Source organism: Chinchilla lanigera, unplaced genomic scaffold, assembly GCF_000276665.1.
Source record: "Chinchilla lanigera isolate Chin_1 unplaced genomic scaffold, ChiLan1.0 scaffold00105, whole genome shotgun sequence".
Classification (NCBI taxonomy): domain Eukaryota; kingdom Metazoa; phylum Chordata; class Mammalia; order Rodentia; family Chinchillidae; genus Chinchilla; species Chinchilla lanigera.
In genome coordinates, this window is record NW_004955506.1 from 4,365,783 (window position 1) to 4,393,475 (window position 27,693).

Here is a 27,693-nt window from a genome sequence, read left to right on the forward strand (position 1 = left end):
GGGGCCAGATGGGGTTCCGACATGGCCAAGGCATCTCACAGCACGGCCCTGCGGACCTTCCCTGGTGCGCATCCAGGCTGGTAGATTCTGAGCGGTGCTCATAGCAGGGAGAAGAATGGCTCACGCCCAGGGCAGACAGTCACCTCAGCTCTGACGGCTCTCATGGTGGTTGCTCAGAGGCCACAGTCCAGCATCATCAGAGCTCCTGGAAGATTGTTTTCACCATGATCTGCAGCAAGAAAGGAAGATACAGGAGCGCAGTACTGGAGTGGCTCCTGCAGGAGCTAACCAGAGCACAGGCTGTCTCTGAGGACATGTGTTTCTTCTGCAGCTAAAAAATAAACATTTATGTTCCCAAATCCATCTATCCCTTCCTTTATGGAGTTGGCTTTTTTTTTCTTCAGAGCGCTGAGGCAACTGTTGTCATCAGCTCCTAAATGCTGGGGGGAAGCCGGGTGTGGTCATGCACACCTGTAATCCCAGCCCCAGGGAGGCTGAGGCAAGAGGATCAGGGCATGTTCCAGGCTGGCCTGGGCTACACAGTGAGTTCCACCCCAGCCTCTTTTGAGACTTCCTCTTGAAAGAAAGAGAAAGGAAGAAAGAGAAAAAGAAAGACAGAAAAGGAAGGAAGAAAAAAGAAAGAAAGAAAAGCAAAGGAGAAAGGGAAAACCCAAGTGCTGAGATTACACGCGTGCACCACCATGCCTAGCCTGGATTTGGCTTTTGCCTTTAAGAGCCTAGGCCTGCTCCTTCCACCCTGCCAGAACCTAAAGTGGACACCCCCCGCCCCCGGCCCGGTGCCCCAAGTACCGTCAGGTGAAGAGGCAGAGTGCAGCAGAGGTGGCTCCTCCCTCTGTCCCTGCCTCCCCTTCCTGTGTGTGAGGGGTGAGGACAGGACCCGGCCACTCACCGAAGCAGGAGCCCTACCTGGGTGACCACGTAGTCCTTCTTGGTCAGATTCTCAATGATACTAAAGTGATCCATATCGGGCAGTTTTTTAAACGAGGCTTCCCACCCTCCTCGGCACAGGGTCTGTGGGGAGAGAGGGCGGCAAGAGGGGCCTGAGCCACGGGGAGGGAAGGGGACCCTCACCCCTGCCCGGCTCGCGCACACATGGCAGGCGCTCATCCTGCCTTTGTTGAATCAATGACTGACGATCTTGGGTCCATTCAAAATGACAACAGGGAGGAGACAGCATGGCCCTTGGACCAGGTGCCGCAAGTACCTGGCAGAACTCCCAGGACTGTCGGTGGAACTCTGGGGACTCGTGCTCACCCACCATCACCAGGACGGGGCAGGCTGGATCCGCAGGCGGAGCCGGGGCCCTGTGCAGCCGCCGCTGTGGGCTGTTCCTCTGAGCATCCTCCCTGGGACCGAGTGGGACAGGGGTCAGGACAGAGGGATGCCAGGCCCAAGGCTGGGCGGAGAGGAGGGCAGGGCAGGCGACTCACAGGGTCATGAGGAGCAGGGCGTTGTTCGAGGTGGACACGATGGGCTCCAGGTCATAGAGCCCACTCACCAGGAAAAAGCCTGTGAGGGTTCGGAGCGAGCGCCGGTGTCTGGTGGATGGAGAGGGCACGAGCCCACCCTCCAGGCCAGGGAAGCAGGACCGGGGTTGGGAGCAGAGAAAGGCCGCGCCCCACGGTTCCGAGCCGGCCTCCAGGGGAAGCCACTCAGGATTTCAAGCAACCGGCCCAAACCCGCCAGCCCCACGTTACCTCTGAGATTGGGCGCCACTCCATGCTCGGTCCAGCTGGCCAGGAACATCATGCTGGCCAGGTGGGCTCCCGCAGAGTGTCCACACAGGTAGATCCCCCTGAGTGGGGCAGACACAGAGCCGGCTTTGTACTTTCCCCATGGTCCTCCGACGGTCTACCAAGGCAGTCTACCAAGGTCTGGCATGACACTCACTCATTGCTCGGATACTGCTTCTGGATGAACACTATGCTTCGGGTCACCTGGTCTACCATGTGGTCGAGGGTCCCTAAACAGAGAGCACAGGCCAGGTCAGGACCCAAGAGTGCCTCTCCCCACAAAGCCCTTGAACCTGCAGGGACAACCCTTGTCACCTTTGGGGGCTACGTCGTAACCCACTATCGCCACGGCCACTCCCTGTGTTGTCAGCGGGTTGACCATGAAGGCTGACTGGTCTTTACTGCAAAAAGACAAAGAGGTGACACCTAGATGCAACTTGGTTGTGACAGTGCCCCCCACATCCTGGACATGCCTTGCGGCACATGCTGTGTCCTTAAGCAAGCCTCAAGAACCCTGGGACTTTAACCTCTGAGACTTTGTCCCTCATGTGTAATATAGGCACAATTTTGTTCCCTTAGGCAAGCTGTTTTGAGAACCGAAGACACGAAGCAGGGCCGGGGATATAGCTCAGCAGCACAGCGCCTGCCTGGCAAGTGCAAGGTCCTGAGTCCAATTCCCGGTACCAAAAAAAGAAAGCCTCAATGAAGACATGAAGCAGGGAGGGCTTTGCATGGGAATACCCTCTTCTGAAGTTTAAAATGACCAACGTGCCGGTTGCCTGGGACCCTCCCTGTCTGTAGTTTTATTTTTTGAGACAGGATCTCACTATGCAGTTCAGACTGGCTTGAGGGGGCTGGGGATTTAGCTCAGCGGCAAAAGCACCTGCCTGGCAAGTGCAAGGTCGTGAGTTCGGTTCCCGGTACCGGAGAAAAACCGAAAAACCAAAAAACAAACAAAAAAAAAAACCAAAAAACAGACTGGCTTGAACTCACTTTGTAGCCTAAGCTGGCCTCAAACTCTCAGCAATCCTTCTGCCTCAGCCTCCCGAGTGCTGGGATAACAGGTGTGCGCCACCACACCTGGCCCTTTCTATAGTATTAGACACCAAAACTCCATGTTCTGGTCTCACGCAAATTGGACCGGAGGGTCACTTTTGTTTTCCTTTGATGAAAGGGCCAAGCCAGCACACGTCTCACGGGGTATAGCAGCTTGAGCTGTGTTTCCCCCGAGATACAGCTTGCGAGTGTGTCCTTATTTGGAAATAGGATGTTTGCAAACAGAATTGGGAGTCTTGAGATCAGATCACCCTGGATTAGGTTGGGTCCCAAATCCAATAACTGGCTGGAAAAGGAAAAGGAGGGGGAGATGTGAGACAGACACACCACAAATGATCATGAGAAGGTGGAGGCGAGACTGGAGTGACAGAGCCACAGCCAAGGGCTGGGCTAGCTTTAGCTCAGCCGTTCCTTCGGCCATTCAGAATTAATCACAGCCAAGAGCATCTGGGTGCACAGAAGCTGGAAGAGGCAGGAGGACCGTCCCTGAGACTGGTGAGAGCACCGTCCCGTGACTCCCGATTTCCGACTCCGGCTTCCCACAGTGTGGGAAAACCCTCTGCTGTTGCTGGACGCCCCAGCTGAGGTAGTCTCTCCCAGCAGCCTGGGGACATCAATACACCAGGGAAAGATGAGTCTTCCTGGCGCACCCTTCATCCGAACTCCCCAACTCACCTTCCACTCTGCCAGTAGCCTCCATGGAAAAAGAGGAGGAAGGGAAAGGCTGGAAGACAACACAGCGCTACCTGAGCAGGCGCTGGGCCGACCCTGCCGAGGGCCGACCCTGCCGAGGGCCGCCAGCCCGCCCCAGCTCACCTTCCGACTCCGTGTCAGGGAAGTAGATGTCCATTCTGTCCCCTCTGCCATCCCCATAGGGGACATGCAGCTGGCACTGCCTGCTGGCCTGGGCACTCCTGGTGACTACCTCAGGAAAGAGACAAGTCACTGTCAGCACGAGGTCAAGTGGCAGTAATGCTGTGTCACCTCGGGAGAAACCGTTTTGCTAAAAAGCACACTAGGGTTGATGCGTCAGCTCCAGCTGTGAGCCCCTTCCAGGGAAGAGGGTCCCAGGGTCCCCCAGTCCCCACGTCTGCCCAGACCTTCTACATGAAGCTGCGGTTCTGATGGGCACTCTTTCACTGCACTTTATTGTGTGCTGATTATATACACTCCATTTGCTACATGCCCTAGGAACAAATAATCTTTTAGGGGAACAAATCATAAACTCACTTAAACAGATAATGAGCTGTAATTCAGCACTTGGAAGGCCGAGGCAGGAGGATTGCCGCAAGTTCAAGCCAGCTTAGGCTATATAGAGTGAGGTCAAGACCAGCCTGAACTATGTAGCGAGACCCTGTCTCAAAAAAGAAAGAAAGAAAGAAAGGTCTATTATCCCAACACTCTAGATGCCTAAGGCAGGAGGATCGAAAGTCCAAGTTCAACCTGGGCAGTTTAGCAAGACCCTGTCTCAAAATAAATAAATAACTTGGTGTGAAGTTTCTTGACCTCTACCTCACATCGCACACACAAGCCAACTCCAGATGCAACACAGGATGACAGAGCTTTTAGAAAAGAAAATAGGAGAACCTCATGACCTCAGAGTCGACAAAGGTCCCCAAAACACACCAATCAAAATGGAAGGACTGCCTGTAATCCCAGCACTCGGGAGGCTGAGGTAGGAAGATCGTTGTGAGTTCGAGACCACCCTGGGCTACAAAGTGAGCCAAAGGCCAGCCTGAACTGCATAGTGAGACCCTGTCTCAAAAAGACAAAAACAAAAACAAAAAACAAAAAAACCCACCAAGCTAAACAAATAAACAAACAAAAGAGGTTGAGAAGGTCAGCAGGACTTGGGTGTGTTGGGGGTAGGACAGCCCAGCTAAGGGTTCTCACAGTTTCAGGCTCGGCGGGAAGGAAACAGAGGTTTGACTACAGAGTGTGGGCAGGGAGCCTAGACGTCAGGAGAGGTGAAAGGGACCCTGGTGACCAGGTCTTTGGTCCGGCAGGCCACACCTGGGGTTGCAAGATCTTGGAATGTGAGGAAGGGAGGCCAGTGGCCCTGACGGCAGGGGATGAGCTTGGGTGTGGATGTCTCTCTCTCTCCAATAAAAACAAAACAAAACAAAACAAATACCCAAACTTGAATAATCCAATAATAGGCAGTGAAAGTGAGGCAGTAATTTAAAAACCTACCAACTAACAAAGCCCAAATTCAAATGGATTTGCTGCTGAATTCTCTAAAAACTTCAGGGGAGATCTAACCCCAATACCCTCAAATTCTTTAGTGAAACTGAACGGGAAGGAGTACCTCCAAAGTCATTCCTGGAAGCTAGCATGATTCCAGAACCAGACAAGGATCCAACCAAAAAAGAGAACTACAGGCTGATCTCGTTAACGAGCACAGAGGCAACAGCGTACAGCGGGGCCGTGTCCAGGCAGAGCCCAGGAGGTCGGGAAGCAGGCGGAAAAGCAGTGCGGCGTGGCAGGGCCTGCTAGGAAGCCCAAAGCCATAACCATGGAAAAAAAGTGAAAATACTGTACCGTACTGTGCCACCATTTCACGGTAACTGTAAAGGTGAAAATAGTTTATTTGCAGTACTTTTGTGTGTGTTTGGCTTTTTTATGCTTGACACTGTATATTTGTGTCAAAGGTATATCTAAGACTCACTTTGTTGGACTCACGAACAAATCCGACTTACAAACCTCCTCTCGGGATGGAGCTCTTTCCTAAGTCAGGGATTTGCTGTATGTGATGACCAGGTAGGCTTCATCCTAGTACAGACAGCTGATGAATTCACTCCCCTCCACCCACTTCAGCAGGGGCACCACCTAAGCCATCGCCCCCAATGTGTCCCCTCCTCCCACCCTAACTCAGGCGCCACCGAGGAGCATGCTGTACAACCCCACATCACAGCACACGCAGCCCCCATTCTCTTGCTCTGATCCCGAAAGCCTGAGGGGTGCGTGTCGCGTGCACTGCTCCTTCTCTACTGTCCCAGCACTGTTTCTCTGCTCATGACCTTCGATACACACAGCTGCTTTTCCCTAACCATTGAGTACGCCTTGCGATTCTTTGCTTGCTGTACACACAAGCTTGGAATTTACCGGTTGGAACTACCACATGGCTGCGTTTGGCGAGTCGGCCAGGAGACCTTACCAGACATCAGCAGAACTTTGAAGACCTCACCAAGCGCTGGCAGACTTGGCAGTCTTTGGTGGCCAGGCAACTGAGCCAGGAGGGAGGGTCTTGTCTTGGGGAGATGTTCCTCTTCTTTGTGTGTGTGTGTGTATGTGTGTGTGTATGTGTCTTTTTGAGACAGGGTCTCTCTATGCAGTTCAGGCTGGCCTTGAGCTCACTTTGTAGTCCAGGCTGGTCTCGAACTCACAATGATCCTCCTGCTTCAGCCTCCCGAGTACTGAGATCACAGGCGTGCGCCACCACGCCTGGCACTCTTCTTTTTAAAAGCATCCTTGGGTATATGTTTGTTGTGGTGCACAGCATAGATTCCTGGAATAAATGGTTGATTTCGTCACCATTTGGAGAGGATCAGATTGTAGAGTGAAAGGCTTCAGGCTTTGCAGGGAGCAGGAGGGCTGCTGTGGATCAGTTATAGTTGTACTTTACTGATGGCCCTCCTGATATGCAGATCCACTCTCAGGTCCCTTTGGAGCTGGAGCTGACCCAAAGGAGGCCATCCAGGGAGCTGCAGTCAGATCCTTGAGCTTGCCAGGCAGGTGCTTGTGCCGCTGAGCTATATCCCCAGCCCCACCATTGTTGTCATAACTGGGGTTTCAACTTTATGTCATTGTGTAAAAAGATGTGTAATGCACACCTGTGGTGACACATACCTGTAATCCTAGCACTGGGGAGGCCGAGGCAGGAGGATTGCCATGAGTTCAATGCCAGCCTGCACTATATACTGAAACCCTGTCTAAAAAAAAAAAAAAACAAGACGTATAACCTGTGTTTGCTGACTAAATTTCCACCATACTTGACTTTTATTTTGAGGTTTTGTTGCCAGATATGTATGCTTTGTGGCCTGATCTACTGAGATGAGTACTTTTCTAGAGAGACGTGTTATTTCCTCTTCTTAGATTTCAGATAGTGGGATAGCATCTGTGGAGGTGCCCATTTCCCAGCCAAAGGCTGAGAGCCACATCTATGGAAGATTGTTGTGGTTTCGGGGTCCTATTGAGTAAAGAATTTGCTACCCCTTCCTAGGCAGGATGTTAGCTGGTTTTCTAACTGGCTAAGAGGCAGCCAGCCAGGAAGGCATCCTAGTTCCGAGTTCTTTGACCAGAGGATGAGTTGTGTTTATAGGGAGAACAGGACTCCACAGGGGCGCCTCTGAATGAACCTTGAAAACGTGCTGAGTGAAAAAAGTCAGATATCAAAGGCCACAAAGCATATATATCTTTAAAGACAAGGTCTCACTATGTATCCCAGGCTGGCCTTGAACTCTTGGTGATTCTCCTGCCTCAGCCTCCCAAGTGCTGGGATTACAAGTGTGTCCCACCACGCCCGACAGTGTATGAGTCTATTTACATGAAACATCCGGAGCAGGTAAATTTGTGGAGGCAGAAAGCAGTTGGTGTGGTCAGGGGCTGGGGGGCGCATAGGGAGAGGCTGCTCAACCCAAGGGGGTTTCCTGTAAGGATGATAATGTTTTAGAACTCCGTAACAGTGACAGTCACATAACATTGTGAATGTACAAATGCTGCTGGATTGTGCACTTTATTTTTTGGTACCGGGAATCGAACTCAGGACCTTGCACTTGCCAGGCAGGTGCTGTGCCGCTGAGCCATCTTCCCAGCCCCTGGATAGTACCCTTTAAAATGGCTAAAATAGCAAATTCTGAGTTATGTGTATTTCATCACAGTTAAAAAAAAAAAAAAAAAAAGGCAAGGGCTTATATTTTGTGTGCCTTCCTTTTCTTCCTTTCATTTTTCTAGTGCAGGGAAAAATTCTACTTCCCACACAAAACAGAACCCAGGAAGTCACAGAGGCTGTCAATCACAATGCCCCACCCACCCACATGAGTGATTGGTCCTGCTAGGGATGGGCGTGACGGGAGCCACGGAAGCCGGAAATGAGTCCATGCCAGGATTTAGAGCACATGGTAACCTGATGAGGCAGTCCCCAAGAACAGTGTACCCAGTGTTTCCTGGAGAAGAGCGGCCCTTCTTACTGCTGAATGCCACGCCTGCGTCACAGCATTACCCTGGCCTAGACTCGCTAAGCTTTGCAAACAAGAGCCTTGGAAAGCAATTTAGTCGGCCACTAAACATGACGGAACAGCATAGAAAATAGTGCAGCCTACATCAAGAAACGTTTGGTGCACATTTTTAACATACAGCTGTGTAGTAAAATACAATGTAAGGTGGGTGTGGTGGTGCATACCCATAAGCCCAGTATTTCTGAGGCTGAAGCAGGAGGATCTATGCAAGTTCAAGGCTAGCCTGAGCTACATGGTGAGTTCCAGGCCAGCCTTGAATATAGAGCAAGACCCTGTCTCCAAAACTATAATAATAATAACAACAATAATCAATAAAGTATGATGCAAAAATATTTTAACCGTGGCATGAAGCACATTCACACTGTTGTGCAACCATCTGTACGAGCCATTTCCAGAACTTGGTCACCTTCCCAAACAGGAATTTGGTCTTCATTAAACATTAACTCCCTCCACAATCCCTGCAAACCAGCATGCTTTACGTGAATTTGACTACTCTAGTAACCTAAAACCTTCTTTTTTTTTTTTTTGTCTTTTTGAGACAGGGTCTCACTATGCAGTTCAGGCTGGCCTTGAGCTCACTTTGTAGCCCAGGCTGGTCTGGAACTCGCAACAATCCTCCTGCCTCAGCCTCCCCAGAGCTGGGATTACAGGTGTGCGCCACTATGCTCAGCTGTTTCTTTCTGATAAACACACATCCAGGCCTCCCCACCACTTGCTATACTCTGTTGCCCCAGAAGGAGAACCCAGAGCAGGAAAGAGCTGGTTACACGCTTGATGCCCAATGTGGGGTCTTGGTCTTCTTTACAGAGAGGTAAGAATGGAGGAAAGCCCGAACCACATGCTCACTGCTCAAACTCTTTCTCTGTTCTTTTTTTTTTTTTGACACAGGGTCTCACTATGTAGTTCAGGCTGGGCTTGAACTCACTATGATGTAGCCCAGGCTGGCCTCTAACTCCTGGTGATCCCTTTGCCTCTGCCTCCCAAGTAGCTGGCACTACAGGTGTGTGCCACGACACCCGGGTGTCAGAGCCTTCTCTTAAACCTTCTTGAAGAATGGAGTTACAAACCGAGTGTGGTGGTACACACCTATAATCCCAGCACTCAGGAGGCTGAGGCAGGAGGATCACCTTGAGTTCAAGGCCAGTGATATAGTGAGTTCAAGGTCAGCCTGGATTACATAGCAAGGCCCTGTCTTAAAAATGAAAAATAAAAAAAAAATAAAAGGTGCCAAGCTACCCCAGTCCTTGATTCCCTGGCCCCTACTCTAACTTTCATAGAGCCAATATCAACAAAACACACCCTAATTCCGTAAGAAAGGCTCAGCAAGACAAAAGTCGAAATTCAAGGAGCGTCTCCCACCCTTTTATCATTTCACCTTCCTGCAAGCCAGCAGTGCTGGGTGGGGTGGGGCGGGGCAGGGAGTTACTGCTGGAACTTGCTCTACCACTGCCTTCAGGCTCCTGGCTGTTCAGTAGGTTCTTTTTTTTTGAGGGGGGGGGTTCTTTTTTGAGACAAGGTCTCGCTGTGGAGTTCAGGCTGGCCTTGAGCTCACTTTGTAGCCCAGGCTGGTCTCGAACTTGCAGTGATCCTCTTGCCTCAGCCTCCTGAGTGCTGGGATTACAGGCGTGCGCCACCACGCCTGGCTTGTTCAGTAGGTTCTTGGCCCCATGGCCTCTCTAGCCCCGACATCGGGTTAAGGAATATCCTTATGAAAGTTGTTCTCTCTTTCTATTTCTGTACTGGAGATTGAGTCTAGGGCCTTCACACTGAGCTATATCCCAGGCTCCCCGCTCCTTTTTAAAACAGGGTCTCACTATGTAGCCCAGGCTGGCATTGAACTCTTCTTGGCAATCCTCCTGTCTCATCCTCCTGAGTGCTGGGATTATAGCTTGCCTGCAAATTAATTTTGACCTTCCTGCCTCACCCTTCCAGAGTGCTAGGATCACAGGCATGCACCATCATGCCCGGCTTTTAGTTGTTTTTTACAAATAGCAACAATATCTCCCCTCCAGCAATAGAGCTAAGAATCTTCCTTTTTCCCCTTCACTTTCCTGTGGGAACCACAGCATGAGGCTTTCAGGGTCTGCGACCAGTTACCTAAGCAGGAGAGGAGGCCGCACTCGACCAGGCTCTGGGCCTCCCCTGGGTCTCTCCTGCACCCCGTTCTGCAGCAACAGGACACTCTGGCACCTGATGCCGGAGTGGAGGAGGCTCGCCCAGTGCCCGGTCTTTGGGGGATGCCTCTCAGTCCCCCTCGCCACCCTGAGCCGCTGTCACAGGCTTCAGGACACTCACGTACCTTCAGTTCCCTTCTCCCAGAAGGTCCTCAGGGCTTCCTCTGGTTCCATTCGGACAACCCACCTGCTGGGCGAATACTGCTTCTCCAGCTCCTGCCGGATGGACAGAGGCTCCCTGAGACTTCCATTCTCTCTGAGCGTGGCCCTGCCAGTGCCTGTGCCCGGTGCTCCTCTCTACCTTGAGAAGCACGCCCTCTGGTACCTCAGATTCTCCAAGATGCCCTCGGCTTCCATGAAGCCCCTCTAGTGACAGCCTGGACATCTGCTCTCCACACTCCCAACTGGGTTTGTTCAGACAGACAACCAAGATACTCTCAGATCCCTGGTCTAGGGCCATATCGGCAATGGCCAAGCCTTTATTTATTTATTTATTTTTGTCTTTTTTGAGACAGCGTCTTGCTATGCAGTGCAGGCTGGCCTTGAGCTCACTTTGTAGCCTAGGCTGACCTCAAACTTGCAACGATCTTCCTGCCTCAGCCTCCTGAGCGCTGGGATTACAGGCGTGCACCACCACGCCCAGCAGGCTGAGCCTTTAACCAGCCAACAGCCCCAAGATATGTTGGTTGGTTTTGTTTTTTGATATAGGGTCTCGTTATGCAGTCCAGGCTGGCCAAACTCTTGGTGATCCACCTATCTCAGCCTCCAGAGTGCTGGGATTACAGGTGTTCACCACTACGCTCAGTCACAGGCTCTTGAACGTGTGGCCAAAATGTTTAGATTTAACACAGATTTTGGACAAAGGGTTCAAGTCGTCATCATGGGAAACCTGAAGACCGAACGGTTTCACAGAAAGGCTTGGACCAAAAGCTGTCCAATCTTCATCACTTCCTGGCTGCCCCAGCCTGGGCAGTTCGCTTGTCTCTGCTCTGTTCTCTCCCGGTATGATGGGCATACCGGCCCCTCCCAAGGCTAAGAGATGGAGTGGAGATGGCGTGAAGATGCCACAAGGCGAGTCCCCCCACATGGGCTGTTGCCTTCTGTGGAATGGGGTCCTTGCCAGAGGCCCTTGGAGCCATACAGTCCTCCCCATATAGTGATCACCTGGAGGATGCTGGGGGCCCCACCTGGCACTCGTCTACCTGCTGCCATTATCTTTACCACCTCTGTTACTGAGGGAAAAGCCTAGCTCTTAGCTAACTTAAGGATCAGTCATTTCCAAAGCCATGCGGCTGGGCAGTGTATTCACCTCCTTCTAGACTGCTGTCATAACCATGCAGGTTATGAGGATCATGGTTGCTTAGGACACCGACTATTCACTTGGGCCTGTAGAGGTCCCATGGGCTAAGTGGAATAGGATGACAAGGCTTAGCATCTGTCTTCATGTCGTACTTTTCCCCCTTTGCATCAGATTCTACTCATTCTGCAGGTAAACCTGTTGGCCACCTGAGGAATGTTTTGTCCAGGGCTGGGGATTTAGCTCAGCGGCAAAGCGCCTGTCTGGCAAGCACAAGGTCGTGAGTTCAATTCTCAGTACCGGAGAAAAACAACAAAAAAAAAAACAACAAAAAAAGAAATGTTTTGTCCAAACACTAACACAGGATTAACTTGCCCTCCTTCCTCTCCCTGCAAGGATAAAGACATCTGCAAGCTGCCATGACTGAAAACACCAGCCCATGAAAGACTCAAAAAGATAAGCCAGGTGTGGTGGCGCATCCCGGCACTCACGAGGCTGAGGCAGGAGGATCCTTGTGAGTTCGAGATCAGCCTGGGCTACAAAGTCAGTTCAAGATTAGCCTGAGGGCCAGGGATATAGCTCAGTGGCATAGCACCTGCCTGGCAAGTGCAAGGTCCTGAGTTCGATTCCTGGTACCAAAAAAAAAAAAAAGAAGGAACAAGACTAGCCTGAACTGCATTGTGAGACCCTGTCTCAAAAAGACAAGAAAAAAAAAAGAGGTAGCAGTTGATTTTCTAGGTTTCTAGGTGCTCCAGAAAAGGCATGACTATTCATCCCTGTTACTAGCCTCTCTCTCTCCCTCATTCCTACCAGGGTCTGTAACGTTTCTTCTTGACTGGAGGCACTGAGAATCTGATGAAAGTTAGGAATGCAGACTGCAGTGGGAAATCAGCTGTGACCAGAGCTCTCTCTGTCTTTCCCATTCTTTGGCCACAAAATAAGACCTCTCCTTCTCCCCAGCACTCGGCTCTTGGACATTAGTTTTTCTGTGGAATGAGCTTCTGGACTTGAAGACTTTACTTATCAAGACAGAATCTCAATGTGTAGTTCAGGGTGGCCAAACTCGAGGTGATCCTCCTACCTCAGCCTCCTGAGTGCTGGAATTACAGTTGTGCATCATCTCACCCAGCTGAGGACGCTACTATTTATGATATTGTCAATACAGTGGGTGTCTGAGAGTCAGCTGATACGGTAGGCAAGTGTGTACGTGGAGGGGAATGGAGGAAGAGGAGGAAAAGAAGGAAGAGAAGGAGAAGCAAGGAGGGAGGGGAGGGAATGGGATTTCCTGGGGCAGTATCTGTATCTTTCATCAGATACTCGGAGGTCAAAAAAAAAAACTATTTGGGCTGGGGATTTAGCTCAGCGGCACAGCGACTGCCTGGCAAGTGCAACGTCGAGAGCTCGATTCCCCGTACCGGGGGAAAAAACAAAAAACAAACAAACAAAAACCCCAGATACTCACAGGTACCTTAGCCCAGAAAAACACCCTAAAATGTAGGGAACCTATTTAAGAACTTATAACCCAACAATGTCACAGCAAATGCCAGGCGTTGTACTATGTCCCTTCTCGTGTCCTTTCCGACCTCACAGCAGCCCCATGGTAAACACGCATTTGTGCAACTCTCATCGCAGACCCAGGCACACTGTGCAACCTGGGGTTAAGGTCTAAACTCTGCCCCCAACTTGAAGGGCCTACCTAGGAGACTTTTTTTTTTTTTTTGGTCTTTTTGAGGCAGGGTCTCGCTATGCAGTTCAGGCTGGCCTTGAGCTCACTTTGTAGCTCAGGCTGGTCTCGAACTAGCGAAGATCCTCCTGCCTCAGCTTCCCAAGTGCTGGGATTACAGGCGTGCACCATCATGCCCGGCCTACCTAGCAGACTGACATAGCCAGGATTTCAGTTTTCTTTCTCCTCAAAAATCTGGCAAAAGAAACAAACAAAAATCTGCCGTTGCAAAAAAGTCAAACAGAATTTGCGCCCAAGCCTTTGGGACCTGGCACACGAGCAACTGCAGAAGCGCCCCCTCAGAATCCCAGGGCAGCCTCGGAGCCAGCCTCCGCGGCCCCAGCCCTCCCTGCAGCCCGCCTACCTCTGCAGACATCTCCTTCCAGGGAGCCTGTGCCCCAAGGCCGGCTCGCGGAGCTTCCATGCTGGTCCCCAACCGAGGGCTGTGCGCGGCGCAATTCACATTCCGCCGCAAGTGGGGGCGGGTCCGTCAAGGTCCCGCCCCCTGCCCCATAGCTAGTGAATCGCTCCTGCCTAATCCGCCCACTGTTCACTCCCACGCGGGGCTCCCACCCGGTCCCCTCCGGATTCTTCCCAAGACAAGTAAATCTTTGCGGCTAAATCTGTCCCGGATCCCAGCACTCGCGAGGTTGAGGCAGGAAGATCACGAGATCGAGGCCAGCCTGAACTACAGAGAGAGAAAGAGGGTGGGGGGGAGACCCTGCATGAACAGAACCCTAAAATTAAAAAAGAAAAAGAAAAGAAAAGAAAAAAAAAAAAATCCTCCGTGGGACTGCAGGCTCTGATTGGCTCGGGGAAGCGGGCTCCCGATTGGCCCCGCGCTGTGCTCGAACGGGACTGCGCGGGAAACAGCGTAATCCGGCAGGCGGCGGACAGGCGCAGAAGTCCCTGGCGCTGCTGCGTCCTTTGGGAGACACCATGAGCTGCATCAACCTGCCCTCGGTGCTGCCCGGCTCCCCCAGCAAGACTCGGGGCCAAATCCAGGTGCGGGGCTCGGGGCCCGGGGTGGTGCCCGGCGTCCGGGTGGGGGAGCCCCCACCGTGACCTCTTCTTCTCTCCTAGGTGATTCTCGGGCCCATGTTCTCAGGGAAAAGGTAATGCCTCTCCGGGGACCCCTGTGCTCCCCCGTGTCTTCCCGGATGTCCCACCCGGGGCACCCGCCCCGCCCGCGCTTTCCCGCCCCGCGTTCCTCTCCTCCCAGGAACCCAGTCTTGAAGGAAGCTGCGCGCGCCCCCTTGGGGCTCGCCCCTTCCCGCAGCTGGACAGAGCCGGCTGCAGCCTAGCCGCCCCCCCCCCCAAAAAAAATCCTCAGAAAGGGCGCCTGGGTGTATCCAGTGTGAGCCAGCCAGTGTCGGGATACTGCCCCGTGGCTCCTTCCTTGTGTGGCCCGGAACCTACTTCCGTCCCCCTCCGGAGTTCCCTGAAGCCGTGCAGCCCTGGCCACCGTTCCCCCGGTGAGGGGCCTTTCCCGGGACAGATGGAGTAAAGGCCCCCGACCGACACTCCGGCCCCAACCCTTTGCTCGGAGCAGGAAGCTCAGGGTCGGGCGTTGGGGCCCAGAAACAGGCTTTTCGGGTTAATCCGGAAAAACCTAGCAGCCCTGGAAATGCGGCCAGCCTCTGCCCACCTTCTCCCCCTCGTCCCCGAGACTCCTGCACGTCAGCTCGATGCGGGGCCGCTAGACAAGGTTCTTGGCCCCGCGGCGAGCGCTGACTACAGGCCGCAGGGGATGCTCAGCCGGGCACAGCTCAGCCCGCCCTTTTCTCCCGCAGCGCTCTGTCGCTGCTCTTCGCGTTCCGTGGGGGGGTGGGAGGGGTTCCGGCTGCCCACCACTAGAGGGCGGTGGCCGCCCGCCCTGTGAGCCGGCCTCACTCATCCTGTCCCTCGCAGCACGGAGCTGATGAGGCGGGTACGCCGCTTCCAGATCGCCCAATACAAGTGCCTGGTCATTAAGTACGCCAAAGACACGCGCTACAGCAGCAGCTTCTCCACACACGACAGGTCAGTCCTGCCCCTCGCGTCCTGTCCCTTGGAAAATCGCAAGGCCCGGGACGCGGAGCTGTTTAGTGGGTCTGGTTGGTAATTCGCATTCCTGGCCCTGACTGCTTCAAATCCAGGCCTAGCAAGGTAGCTCTTGTGTGGTGGTTCTCAACAGGAGCGGGAAGGGACTTGTACCCCGAGGCCATTTGACAAGTTCTGGAGGCGTCTTTAGTTTTCAACCTGGAGGGAGTCAGGGTGCTCCTGGCCTGTAATGAGTATCGGTCAGGGGTGATTGCAGCATCCTGAGTCCCCACGCCTAGAACGGTGTGGCTCCAGACCTGCATCCAGACTGCCCAGGCTGGGGAACCTTGCTCTAGAGTTCACACTCATCAGAGGCTACGAACTGGTTATTTGGCTTGCCCGCTGATTTTTAACTTCTTAGTCATCTGCCCCAGCTAGCTTCGTCAACTTGTAGCCTTTGTGATCCTGGGTTTTATGTTTATCCGCCTGAGCACTGTGGACATTTCTACCTGCAACCTCCGGGCGGCAGAAACGTCTGGGCGGGAGTTAAATTCAGTTCCGTGGCGGCAGATTTAGTGCTGGCACGCTGAGTCCAGGCAGTATCCTCTGTCCTCTGGACTTGCCTCTGTGACACAGACATGCTGCTGTCAGCTGCCCAGAGACAGAACTGCTGCTCGGCAGCGCGCGGCCCGGGGTGGGGGCTGGGGAGTTTGTGAACCTGGAAAGCAGGTGGAGGGGGCTGGGGATTTAGCTGAGCGGCACAGCGCCTGCCTGGCAAGCGCAAGGTCCTGAGTTTGATTCCCGGTACCGGAAAACAAACAAAAAAGGTGGAAAGCAGGTGGAGTGGAGTATGTGCAGGGAGTCAGGCCACACATCATGGTTAAGCATCTGAGACAGTTCCAGTCTCCAAGTTCACCTCCCTGCTGTCCTCTGCACGGATGGGCTGAGCACCCAGGGGGCGGTGGAGGAGAAGTGACATTGTACAGTGGTTACAGGGTGAACTTCTAGAGTGACCTGAAGAGTTCTGCACGGGTCACAAGTCTCTCACACTGGTGGCACTGACAAAGCTCTGGAGACGCCGGAGCCACGGCTGGCTCTCTGCCTGTCCTCCCACTGGTCTTCCGTATTTGGCGAGGGAATTTAAAGTGTGTAAATGTTTCATGTTCTCCTCGGATCTCGAGGATCATTATCATACGGTGACAAACTGTCGAGTCTTCCAGGAAACTACTCTCTGTGAAGTTTAGTTCTTAAGATTAGGCAGAAATGCGAAGAAAATAACATTGTGGAAACATAAAAACTATTTAAAAAGGCAGAGGACACAGCACAGCATTTCTGTCCAGAAAAAGTCCTGGCTGTGGGGATCAGGTGGGGTCCAGAGTGTCATCTAGTGGGCCTGGACCATTCCCAACCATCCCTCTTACTTTCCGCCTCTGCTGGGTGGGATCCCTCCTCTAGGATCACAGCATGTCCTCACTCAAGGCTGGAATCAGACCAGTTGCCTCCTGGCTCTGCCCAAAAATAGCCTTGTGATCTTGGAGAAATCCTTTAATCTGCTGGGGGTGCCTACTTGGAGGAAATTCCAGGTCCTTGCTCTCCCTGCTGGAGCCTGGCTGTCCTAGTCTCAGAGGTGGGGCTCATGGGCCGCCCAGAGCCATATTTTGGCTTTCCTGGTGCACAGACACTGCTGCCTCCTTCATTGTGAGCCTTTTCTTTTGTTTTCTGCTAAGAAACAAACCCAGGGCATTGTACCACTGAGCTTCACCTCAGGCTCCCTTTAAACTTTAAACTGTGTTCTCTGATAGCATTGATAGAAAGAGAAGTATAATAATCCAGACTGAGTTTGTTTATTTTTTCATTTGAGTTTTAAAAGAGATGGAAACAGGGCTGGGGATTTAGCTCAGTGGCATAGCACTTGCCTGGCAAGCACGAGGTCGTGAGTTCCATTCCCGGTACGGGGGAGGGGGGGGGACAACGAAAAAAAAGATGGAAACATTTTATCAGTCCTTAAGAGTATCTTGGGTCCTGGGCACCATGAAGAATTCAGTCTTGGGGTGGAGCTGTAGCTCAGTGGTGGGGCATTTGCCTGGAATGCCCAAAACCCTGGATTGACAGCAGGCACCAAAAGAAGAGCTGGCCTTGTCTGTCCCCACCCACTGCACTGATGGCTAGAAGAGCTTTGAATCTATATTGAACTTCGTATCAGACATTGCTAATTTCTAGTCCAAAGAGTCAAGTGAGCAGGGTGTGGTAGCTCATGCCTGTAATTCAGCACTGTGGGAGGCTGAGGTGGGAGAATCACAAGTTCAAATCCAGCCTGGGCAGTTCACAACCTAGGACAATCATGTCTCAAGATAAATTAGGCCCTGCGTTCAATCCTCAGTACCACCAAAAACAAAAAGCAAAGTGTCAAATAACTGCTTTTCTGCCCCTGGGCCTTTATTCTCCCCACAGATGCTGACTTCCCACAGCTGTGCTGGGCCACGCTGCAGGCTGCTGTGCCAGGAGGGGGTGGCTGCAGCAGCGGCAGAACCTCGCCCCTCTGGCCTGCTCTGGGGGCTTGGTCTCCCCAGCCTCGCTCATGCTCTGGCATTCCTTTCTCAGGAACACTATGGAGGCGCTGCCAGCCTGCCTGCTCCGGGACACGACCCAGGAAGCCCTGGGTGTGGCTGTCATAGGCATCGACGAGGGGCAGTTTGTGAGTTGACTTGTCGTGGTATCGCTTCCTGGGGGCTCCCTCTCTGTCCCCCTTCCTCCTGTTGGTTTGCACATTATTAACTCTATCTCTGATATTTTAGTAAAATATCAAGGTTAAGGCGCCTAAACTAGTATCTGTGGCCGGCTCTGTAGCTTTAAGGTCAGGGCACCTCCAATCCACTGGGGCTGAGCAGGGTAAGGAGAGCTGCTATAATAAGCATACCTCCAATTCCGGGAACTTAAGACCACACATTTTTTAAAAACTTTACTTAAGCCAAGTGTGGTGGTGTGTACCTGTAATCCCATCACACAGGGGAACTAAGGCAGGAAGTGTTTAATCAGCCTAGACAATTTAGACCCTGTCTCAAAATAAAATAAGGGATATAGCTCAGTGATAGAGTGTCCTCAGGTTCAGCCCCCACTGCATGCATATAAGGATGGGATGTATTTATTCAAGGTACACACTGTGGTGATTCAAGTATATTGCACTACTGAAATTTGTTTTTCATATAGTTCCCACCCACAAGACTTGCCATCCTCCCTCTTTGGGTGGCCCTGGGTGATGGGGATCCAGACCCCTGGGTGGCTCCCATCTAGACAGTGGAAGGAGAAAGACCCTGCAGAACTCCCCAGTGTGGGGTTTTCATGCTGGAAGTCAGATAGTCACCTCTGCTGATCTGCTGGCTGGAATTTGAGCATGATCCCCTAACTGCACTTGGTCCCATACCCTGAGGAGGAAGTTTGTTGAGCGGTTCTTTGTAAGTGGTTAGCAATCTCTGCTCACCCTGACTCCCAGTGCAAAACCTGCTGGCTCGGTCCTCACCCACTGCAAGTCATGGCTCCTGAACATTCCTACAGAGAGGAAGACTGCCCCCCACCTCCACATGTGGGGTGTCTCCCTTTGAGTTGGATGCCAGGCTGCCAGTTGTCATGCTGGATTCTGAACCCCAGAGAGGGGTCGCAAGATGGCGGAGTGGTGAGCAGCAGAGAAAGAGCCTTTCTGAGAGTTGCGTCCAGACGCTGGAATATAGCGAAGTGGGAAGACAAGGAGGGAAGTGAGTCCCCTACAGCCTGGAAGGATCTGAGGCACAATCTGAAGCCCATCGAGAGAGTGAAGAGAGAAACTTCAGTAAAGAAGCAGGTAGCTGGTGGCGCCTTCTCCCTGAGACTGGACGCACTGTGCAAGAGGAGCAGTTCACACCTGCGGACACACGCACTGGCAACCCAGAGGCCTCCACAGAGAGACGCAGCAGACGTGAAGGACTGCACTAGCTGGCAGTGAGTGCTGAGGGCTCAGGCATCCTGTGCAAGACAACAATTGGCTGGGAGCCATCTTGGAGAGGGGCTGGCAGAGCTCAGAACGCAGAGTAGCTGCTGACTCCATCTACTCCATCTCCCAGCTGGGCTCAGGCCTGAGGAAGGTGCACTGATGGCTGCAGACCGCCAAAAGGTACAGGCTCACTGAGATTATGCCCTACCCTGCCAAAAAGCTACTGCTGGCTTGCTGGGATAAATCAACACTAACAGGACTCCGTCTCCACACATTGTCTACCACGAACAGCGGAGACAAACCCCGAAGTGGACTTTCTTTCTCTTTCTCTCTCATTTGTGTTGTTGTTGTAGTTTGTTTGTGTGTTTTGTTTGGTCTTTTTGAGACAGGGTCTCGCTATGCAGTTCAGGCTGGCCTTAGACTCACTATGTAGCCCAGGCTGGTCTTGAACTCGCAACAATCCTCCTGTGTCAGCCTCCCCAGTGCTGGGATTGCAGGCGTGCACCACTATGCCCGGCTTGTCATTGGAGTTTTGATTTGGTTTTTTCTTTTGTTTTCTGGTGTTTTTTTCCTCCTTCATTTTTTGATCTTGTTTTTATGAGTGTCAGTGTGCTTTCTAGCCTCTTTGTGGTTGTGGTTCTGTTCTGTTCTTCTTTTCAGCCCTTCCTTCTCTTTCCTTCCAGACTTCTGCACCAGTTTCCCAGGTTAGCATGATCTCCCTTTATCCTCCAGCCTTACTTCTAATCTGTTCCACTTTTCTACTTTCTCCCTAACCCATTTTAAATTTTAACCCTTGAAGGCAAAATAGACATATTAAGGACTTGTACACTGCGTACAATTTTCTGGTTTGTTTTAATTTTGTTATATAACCACAAATCTAGTTCATACAGTTAAAGGTGGCAAATTAATGGTTACCTCAGTTTGTGACTTTCCAGGCTGTCTTTTATGTTATTGTCATTGGTGCCATTATAGCCAAAAGTGACATAATTGTTCTAAACAGCTATTCTTCCTGGTATTCCAAGACTGAGACTAAGGGTCACAAAAAATACTGTGCACAGTGCCAAAGAACCAACAGCTGGGCCAAACAGGCAACAACTTCTCGTCCCTAGCAAACTGAAGAGATAGCATCTTGCAACGGACTCAAAACCCCAAAACCAGCTATACCTGAAAGATAACTAGAAGTAGTCATATTCTAAGGGTTCTAAATACTAGCAATAAAGCAACCCACCATAGGCAATTTATAGACATCACCCCAGGAATTAAACTAAAAAAAGAAAAGAAAATGAGAAGACACTCAGACAAGGTGCCACCCCAGGCGTTCAGGTCACCAACGGCAAACCCAAGGGGCAGTGAGGTGGGACAATCTGAAAGCCACTCACCCGGCCTCTCTGAAGTGGTAACAACAAAGCAATTGAATGACACTCTAGAAAAAATCAAATCAGAAATAATTTCTCAGATAACAGCAGCGATGGTGTCCACAATGAAAACCATGCTTAGTGACTCTAGAGGAGATACAGACCAAAAAAAGAGGAACTTGAGAAAATTATGGAAGCCATGCATGCTCAGCAGAGGAAAGAAGTGGAATCCATCAAGCAGATTCAAGCAGATATCCAGGAGAATAAAAATTCCATTGAAAATATTCACAGCAGATTAAGCCAATGTGAGGACAGGATCTCAGATATAGAAGACAGGCTTGCAGTTAAAGATCATGAAAAGAAATATTTCTTAAAAATATCAAAAGGCCATGAGAAATCAATACAGCAACTGCTAGGTGATGCAAAGAATAACTTAAGATTGATTGGAGTAAATAAAAAAGCAGGAGATAGTGCAAATGGATAGCACAAATAGTATAAAAGAACTGTTCACAGATGTCATAGCAGAGAACTCTGGTAGAGAAAAAATTTGAATACATAGCCAGGTATATCATAGTCAATATTCCAGAAATTCAACACAAGAATAGAATCTTTTTTTTTTTTTTCTTGTCTTTTTGAGACAGGGTCTCGCTATGCAGTTCAGGCTGGCTTTGAGCTCACTTTGTAGCCCAGGCTGGTCTGGAACTCGAAACGATCCTCTTGCCTCAGCCTCCCAAGTGCTGGGATTGCAGGTGTGTGCCACCACACCTGGCAAGAATAGAATCTTAAAAGCTGTTAGGGAAAAAAAAAAAAAATCACCTATAAAGGAAATCCCATTAGAACCACAGCTGACTTCTCAGCACAAACCCTCAAGTCAAAGAGAGCTTGGAGTGAAGTATTTCAAGCTCTAAAGGAAAACAACCTTTAACTCAGATCGATGCACCCTGTAAAACTATCTTTCAAAATTGCTAGAGAAATGATACTTTCATGACAAAGAACATCCGAGGAAATTTATGACCACCAAACCAACACTCCAAAATATTTTGAAGGACATTCTAGAAAGAGATAACAAGGGCTACAACCCCAGGAACCCCAACAGAAGGAATCTACCAGGCAAAGCAAATAAACGGAGGGTGGATTCTGAACCCCTGCAGCACATGTTTGCCCACCCATCTTGAGTGTGCCTGATCAAGAATGTACGTTTTTTGTTTTGTTTTTTTGTTTTTGTCTTTTTGAGACAGGGTCTCGCTGTGCAGTTCAGATTGGCCTTGAGCTCACTTTGTAGCCCAGGCTGGTCTTGAACTCACAGTGATCCTCCTGCCTCAGCCTCCCAAGTGCTGGGATTACAGGGGGGCGCCACCACACCCGGCTCTTTTTCCTCTTGTAAGCCACCTCTCTGGGGTTTCCACCTTTCCTTCCTTCCCCCTCCCTTCTTTCTTCTTTTTAATAGTTGGTGTCCCTGATCCTGCTGTGAACATCTCTTCCTCATTTGTTTGAATTTTATTTGTGGCATTTGACTTCGTCTCTCACCACTGGGAATTTGTTGCCTCACTTTGTCACATCCTCACCTTTGCCATGGGGCCTTGAATGGCAGGAAGCAGAGGCCTCCCCTGGGCAGAGCCAGTATTCATTCTGGCCACTGCATGAGCTGGCCAGCGCTTAGCAAGGTTCTGAAAAAGGTGACAGTCCATTCCCAGGCTTCCTAATCTTGCCTTTGAGTTCCCTCCATCCCTTTAAGACTAACTTGTTCAGCAGAGGCTGGGAAGAACGTGGCACCTGCCTGTAATCCCAGCACTTAGGAAGGTTGAGACAGGAAGATCTTGAGTTCTGGGCAGGCCTGACTTCAGGTGCTTGGGAGGTGCAGAAACAGCTGATGAGCTCCAGTAGGCAGACTTGTCACTATCAGTGGGCTCCTTGCTGCCTTTTCTGCATGCATGAATCCCACACTGCAGTGACTTATCTACTGAGAAAGCCCTGAGGTCCTTGAAGTTCCATTTATTTGTTTGTTTGTTTAGGCTGTGCTGGGAATTAAACCCAGGGCCTTGCACACACCAGGTAAGCAGTCTACCACTGAGCTACGGCCCCAGCTCTTTATGGAATTTTATTTAGGGACAAATCTCACTAAGTTGCTTGAGCAGGCCCCAAACGTGCCATCCTATTTCTTTAGCCTCCCAAGCAGACAAAATTAGAGGTGTGCACCCCAGCAACCAGCTCAGTTCTACTTTAGTCGGACCCTGCCTTGAGCTCCCAGGGCTGTCCTAACAGCACTGCAGATGGGGCCATAAGCAACAGGACCTTATTGCTGTGGAGGCTCTAGGTCCAAGATCAAGCTGTGGGCAGGCCCTTGAAGGAAGGATCTAGGCCTCTCTCCCTGGCTTATAGTAGTTGCCCCCTGCCTGGTGGGACAGCACACGGCTGTGCCATCAGAAGGGTCTGGGCAGTGGTGGGCTGGGAGGGCCTGTGGGTGGACCCCAGTCCCCAGGTTTGGGGAGTCTCAGGGGCACACAAGTCGCCTTGTTCTCAAGCTCCACACAGATCTGCACTGTCGAATGAGTCAGGCCAGCTCTCTGAGGCTCCAGAAAGCTGCTGCTTGGGCCAGCAGCTCACTCTCCCCCCACCCGGCCCCTCTTTCAGTTCCCTGACATTGTGGAGTTCTGCGAGGCCATGGCCAACACCGGGAAGACAGTGATTGTGGCGGCCCTGGACGGGACCTTTCAGAGGAAGGTGAGGCGCCTGGTCCCTGGGGGTGGATCAGGAGGAGGAAGGGGCCTGGTTGGACACAGGCCAGTGTGCCCCTTCTCTGCCACCACACAGCACTCTTGTGATGGCCAAAGCTCAGCTGCAAAGGAGGGCACTGCCTGAGCTCAGACTCCTGGGTCTGTCCTGTCTGGATGCCATCTGCTGTCAGCAGATGCTTTGAACGTGGAGGACAGAGCAGGGTGTGCGGCCAGGGAGGGCAAGGTCAAGGTGAAAGTTCCTCTTCAGTGCTCCTGGATCAAAGGTGTCAAACAGCACGGCCCAGCATCCGAGCGCACCTGTGTCTTCCTGTGCCCGCAGGCTTTTGGCAGCATCCTGAACCTGGTGCCCCTGGCGGAAAGCGTGGTGAAGCTGACCGCTGTGTGCATGGAGTGCTTCCGCGAAGCCGCCTACACCAAGAGGCTGGGCCTGGAGAAGGAGGTAGAGCCACCTGCTGCTCCTTGGGGTGGGTGGACAGGTGTGGCTCTGCCTCCGGGGGCTCCCCTTACACCCTGCGGACCTTTCTTCCCTCCCGGCTGCCAGGTCGAGGTGATTGGTGGAGCAGACAAGTACCACTCCGTGTGTCGCCTCTGCTACTTCAAGAAGTCCTCGGTCCAGAATGCTGGGCTGGACAAGGAGAACTGCCCGATGCTGCCGGGAGAGGCCCCGGTGGCCAGGAAGCTCTTCGCCCCTCACCAGGTGCTACAGTGTGGCCCTGGCATCTGAGGACCCTGGGGCCACAGGGGAGCCTCCTGCCCCTGTCCTGCTGCCCCGCGAGGCCCTGTAGAGCAGCCAGAACTGTGCCCAGTGAGAAAGGTCCTCCCTCCTCGCCAGCCCACGGGCCTCAGTCTCCACCCCAGCCAGACCTGCTGGTTTGGGGTCCACACCGTCTCCTCCAGGCCGCGGCACAGCCACACGCTATTGTGACACTGGTGCTGCCGGCTGCTTCCTCCTTTGTGGCTTTCACTGCCGAGTTTCTGTTCTCCCTGGGATGTCTGTGCCAGCGCCCCAGAGCCCCGCCTTGCACAGAGGGCCCTGTTGTCCACTCTGAGGACATCTGGTCCCGTGTCCCCTGCTGCCCTTTGGACTGAAATCCCTTCCTATGCTCTAGCTCAAGCAGCGGTGGTTTCTCCAGAAAAATGTCATCTTTCAGGCACCACACCGCAGCATGGCTGCTGGGAACGGGCCTCTTAAAAGAGGAAGGTGGGGCCGATGATGTAGCTCAGCGGCACAAGCGCCTGCCTGACAAGCACAAGGTCCTGAGTTTGATTCCTGGTGCCAGAAAAAAAAAAAAAAGAGGAAGGTGCTCTGTGGCTCTGGGCCCTGCCTCTTGCTGCAGTGTCTTGATGTTAATGGCCATTGTTGGATGTCAGTAGCTGGTAAAGCCACATTTCACTTTTTTTTAAAAAGGTGGTACCAGGAATTGAACTCAGGACCCCACATTTGCCAGGCAGGCACTGTGCCACACAGCTATATGCCTGGCCCTCATTTCACTTCTGCCTGGTGCTTTGGGTCTTGTACGCTGCTCTCACAGGACGAGTGGGGGTTTCATCCAGATCTCATGCTAGAACTCGTGTCCTTCTGACCCAAGCCTATTTATGAGAAAAGACTGAGGGCCATGTCCTACGAGAACAGTTGCCTGCCTTTTTGTCTGGTTTTAGGGATGAAAACGGGTAAATGAAGAAGCTTGGGCCCCAGGCTGGGAAGCCCCTGGTGGTGGTGGTGTTGCCCGCAGGGGCCAGGAAGTCAAGTTGTTTGTGAAGCTGACACTGGACAGTCTGGGGCCCAAGGAGTGAGCTCAGCTGCGCCCCCAAGAGGCCTGGAGCTGCTGTCTTGGAGGCCTGGTTCACAGGGGGGGTGCAAGGGTGAGGCCTGTGCCCCGGTCCACACCATGCTTGCATGCCTGGTGCATAAGGGTCAATATTCTGGGTGGCCCATCCTCTTTACCCTTTGCTGTGTCCCCACTTGCTGGCAGTTTGGTGAAGCTTGGAGCTCACAGGAGCTACTGGGAGGGACTTGTTCATGTGTGCCTGGGATTTTGAAACTCTTGGGGCTTTTAACAGCTCCAGACAGTTACACAAAAGAAGCTGGGGGTTGCTTCAGAGGCCCTGTCCTAGGACGGGGTTCCCAGGTACTTTGAGCACTGACCTGGAAGGAAACGGAGGATCCAGACCCACCCCTCTCTACCTTTCCCATGCCTGCCATGCATGGAAAGGGTTACAGGGAGGGGTCTTCAGAAAGGCAGCTCCCGGGTTCCCCCCACCCTCTCAACAGTAGGAAGGCAGCAGCCTGACCCAGCAAAGCAGGCCAGAAAAACCTGTCTTGTTTACAAGCTGAGTACAGTGGCTATTTTAGGATGGTGGTTGAGGGTGGGGGAAGGGGGATGCCACATCAAAATTTCACAATGTGGTCCCATGGACAGCCCCCCAAGAGTGCACCTGAGGAATTCTACCTGCCATCTCTAGGCTGAAGTCCAACCCAGGACAGTGGAAACTGAGAAAAACATTTATTCCATCTCCAAACCATTCTAACAATCCAAGGGCAAGGGGCATCACCCCCAAGGCTTTCCAATACATTCAGTCTGGGGGCTGTGGCTCTCCCCAACACTTGGTAACCAAGGTGGCAGAATATTTACATAAAGCTGGGTATTACATCAGGCAAAGTCCTTCCCTGCTACCAGGGAGGGAGCAAGAAGAAAGTGCCACCGGCCCCCCAGGTAGGCACCATCCCTGTCAGGGAGCCAGCCTGGAAGTGATTGGCACAGAGTGGTGACCCTCGGAGGACATAGCCCAAGCCCAGGCCGAGCAGGGCACGGCGTCAGGGCTGAAGGCACTGAGGTGGAGGTGGCAAACCTGAGTGAGGAGGTGGGAGCCCCAGCCCAGCACCAAAAAGAACCAGGTGTGGGGCCCTGACCCCATCTTTGGCAGAAAGCCCAGCTAACTGGCTGTCCTTGTGAAGGCGACACTAAGGCGCTTGTCAGGACAGCACATTGTGGGCCCCTGTCTGCACCTGGCTATTCCAGGCAACGTGGGGCTGGGGGCGCAGCTCAGTGGCAGAGCACCTGCCTAGCGTGTGTGAGGCCCTAGGTTCCATCCCCAGCACCAAGGGGGAAGAAAAAAAGCAACGAGAAAACATCTAGCTAACCTTTCCTCAAAAATGCCCTCAAAGAGTGGGTGACTGAGGCGCCTTTGGGAGCAGGCACTTGTGTGCTACTGGGCACAGGAAGGCTGGGGTTCTCTGGGCGGTCAGCAGGGACAGGAGAGGGGCTGCAGCTCCATGGGACCTCAAGGGGAGGCCCTGGGGAACAAGGCATCCTCCCCTGCCCTGCAGTGCCGTTCAGTACACAGGGGGCGGCTGGTAGCCCTCAGTGACATCTGTGTTCTGGGTGAAGGGCGGCTGCTGGTAGTTGTCCACCGACGCGCTGGGGTAGGAGGCGTAGGCTGTGTTGGGGTCTGGGGTGGGGTCCACATAGTTCTGGAGGAAGGCGTCCACTCCAGCCTTGTAGCGCTGGTAGGCCAGGGAGGCCAGTGTGCCCTGCAGGGAGATGTGAGTTTGGGCAGGGCACAGGATGCTGAGCAAAGGGTTCATCACTGTGCTTAAGTACACGGCCACTGAACCCCAGCCCCAGCCTACTCACCCAGGAGAAGATGGAGAAGAAGCTGAAGGTGATGGCTGCCCGGGCTGAGTCAGCTCCCACCAGCACGTGCTCAGGCCTGGTGGCTGCCCACTGGTTGGTAAGGAAGCAGAAACCAACAAACCACAGGAAGGTCCAGAGAGCTGGGGAGAGGATGGGGGAGGGGTTGGCTCCAGGGAAGGACAGGGGCTTTCCAGGGATCCAGTAGGACAAGGATCTCCCAGAATCCAAGGGATGTGTGAACTTCAGAAGCAGAGGTGAGGACTAGTGGGGGTGCCCAGCCAGGAGGGATCTGCCTCATGCCGCACACCAGTGGCTTTCAGCAGATGCTCCAAAAGCCTACATCCCAGCCCAGGGTGGATGGGACACAGGTAAAGTTTATCTGCTCATTGGGGCTGGTGACCCTGCCCACCTCGGGCACAAGGGCTTTAATCAGGGGCCCCTAACATGCCTCTGGCTCTGCTGCCTGTCCTTAGGGTTAGGACAGAGGCACTGCAGGCGGATACCTGAGAAAAGCAGGTCACCAATGACCAGGTACTTGCGGTCAGTGGCGTTGCTGATCTGGGGGAAATAGATGTCCACTACGAAGAAGAAGCTTGAAGCCAGAAAGGCCAGCACCCCAATGGCGCAGCCATATCTGCAGGCGTCCTCGTTGTGGTTGAATACACAGTACAACTGTTGAGATTCAGGTGTGTTGCTGTAGCCCTCACCGAAGATGCAGGAGAACACGATCAAGGCAAAGAC

General features: G+C 52.5%; 3 protein-coding genes across 5 annotated transcripts in view; 1 reads left to right on the top strand and 2 right to left on the bottom strand.

The window, feature by feature from the left end:
- The window catches only part of Afmid (arylformamidase), a gene marked incomplete in the record, with an annotated part of 27,906 nt that extends 14,160 nt beyond the window's left edge, over positions 1-13,746 (bottom strand). The window contains 11 exon segments of one of the 2 annotated variants that reach the window (XM_005407384.2): positions 1-229; positions 928-1,032; positions 1,226-1,367; positions 1,452-1,530; positions 1,719-1,816; positions 1,912-1,984; positions 2,070-2,155; positions 3,486-3,534; positions 3,627-3,731; positions 10,347-10,437; positions 13,606-13,746. In XM_005407384.2, the coding sequence (XP_005407441.1) occupies positions 197-229; positions 928-1,032; positions 1,226-1,367; positions 1,452-1,530; positions 1,719-1,816; positions 1,912-1,984; positions 2,070-2,155; positions 3,486-3,534; positions 3,627-3,731; positions 10,347-10,437; positions 13,606-13,665 (921 nt within the window). 2 annotated transcript variants of the gene reach the window in all.
- A 301-nt stretch (positions 13,747-14,047) lies between these two features.
- Tk1 (thymidine kinase 1, soluble) lies at positions 14,048-24,947 on the top strand. Of its 2 annotated transcripts, XM_005407382.2 has the most exons (7): positions 14,048-14,246; positions 14,325-14,356; positions 15,153-15,263; positions 17,865-17,958; positions 23,214-23,303; positions 23,637-23,756; positions 23,859-24,947. In XM_005407382.2, the coding sequence occupies exons 1-7, from the start codon at positions 14,181-14,183 to the stop codon at positions 24,039-24,041; spliced, it is 696 nt and encodes a 231-aa protein (XP_005407439.1). In that variant the 5' UTR covers positions 14,048-14,180; the 3' UTR covers positions 24,042-24,947. The 2 variants fall into 2 exon arrangements, with proteins under 2 accessions (XP_005407439.1, XP_005407440.1); XM_005407383.2 differs by lacking the exon at positions 14,325-14,356 and having other exon boundaries at positions 14,157-14,246.
- Positions 24,948-25,804: 857 nt separating this feature from the next.
- On the bottom strand, positions 25,805-27,693 carry Syngr2 (synaptogyrin 2; the record flags this gene model as incomplete). The annotated part of the gene is given in 3 exon segments (XM_013505966.1): positions 25,805-26,849; positions 26,953-27,092; positions 27,456-27,693. Coding segments are annotated over 3 exon segments (576 nt in total), but the record flags the coding sequence as incomplete, so codon positions are not given.

Excerpts from the sequence above, each read along its gene's own strand:
- Tk1 (XM_005407382.2), top strand. The coding sequence starts at position 14,181 with ATGAGCTGCATCAACCTGCCCTCGGTGCTGCCCGGCTCCCCCAGCAAG. Across the intron at positions 23,304-23,636 it reads ACGGGACCTTTCAGAGGAAG|GCTTTTGGCAGCATCCTGAA; the intron begins GTGAGGCGCCTG and ends CTGTGCCCGCAG. Across the intron at positions 23,757-23,858 it reads GGCTGGGCCTGGAGAAGGAG|GTCGAGGTGATTGGTGGAGC; the intron begins GTAGAGCCACCT and ends CCCGGCTGCCAG.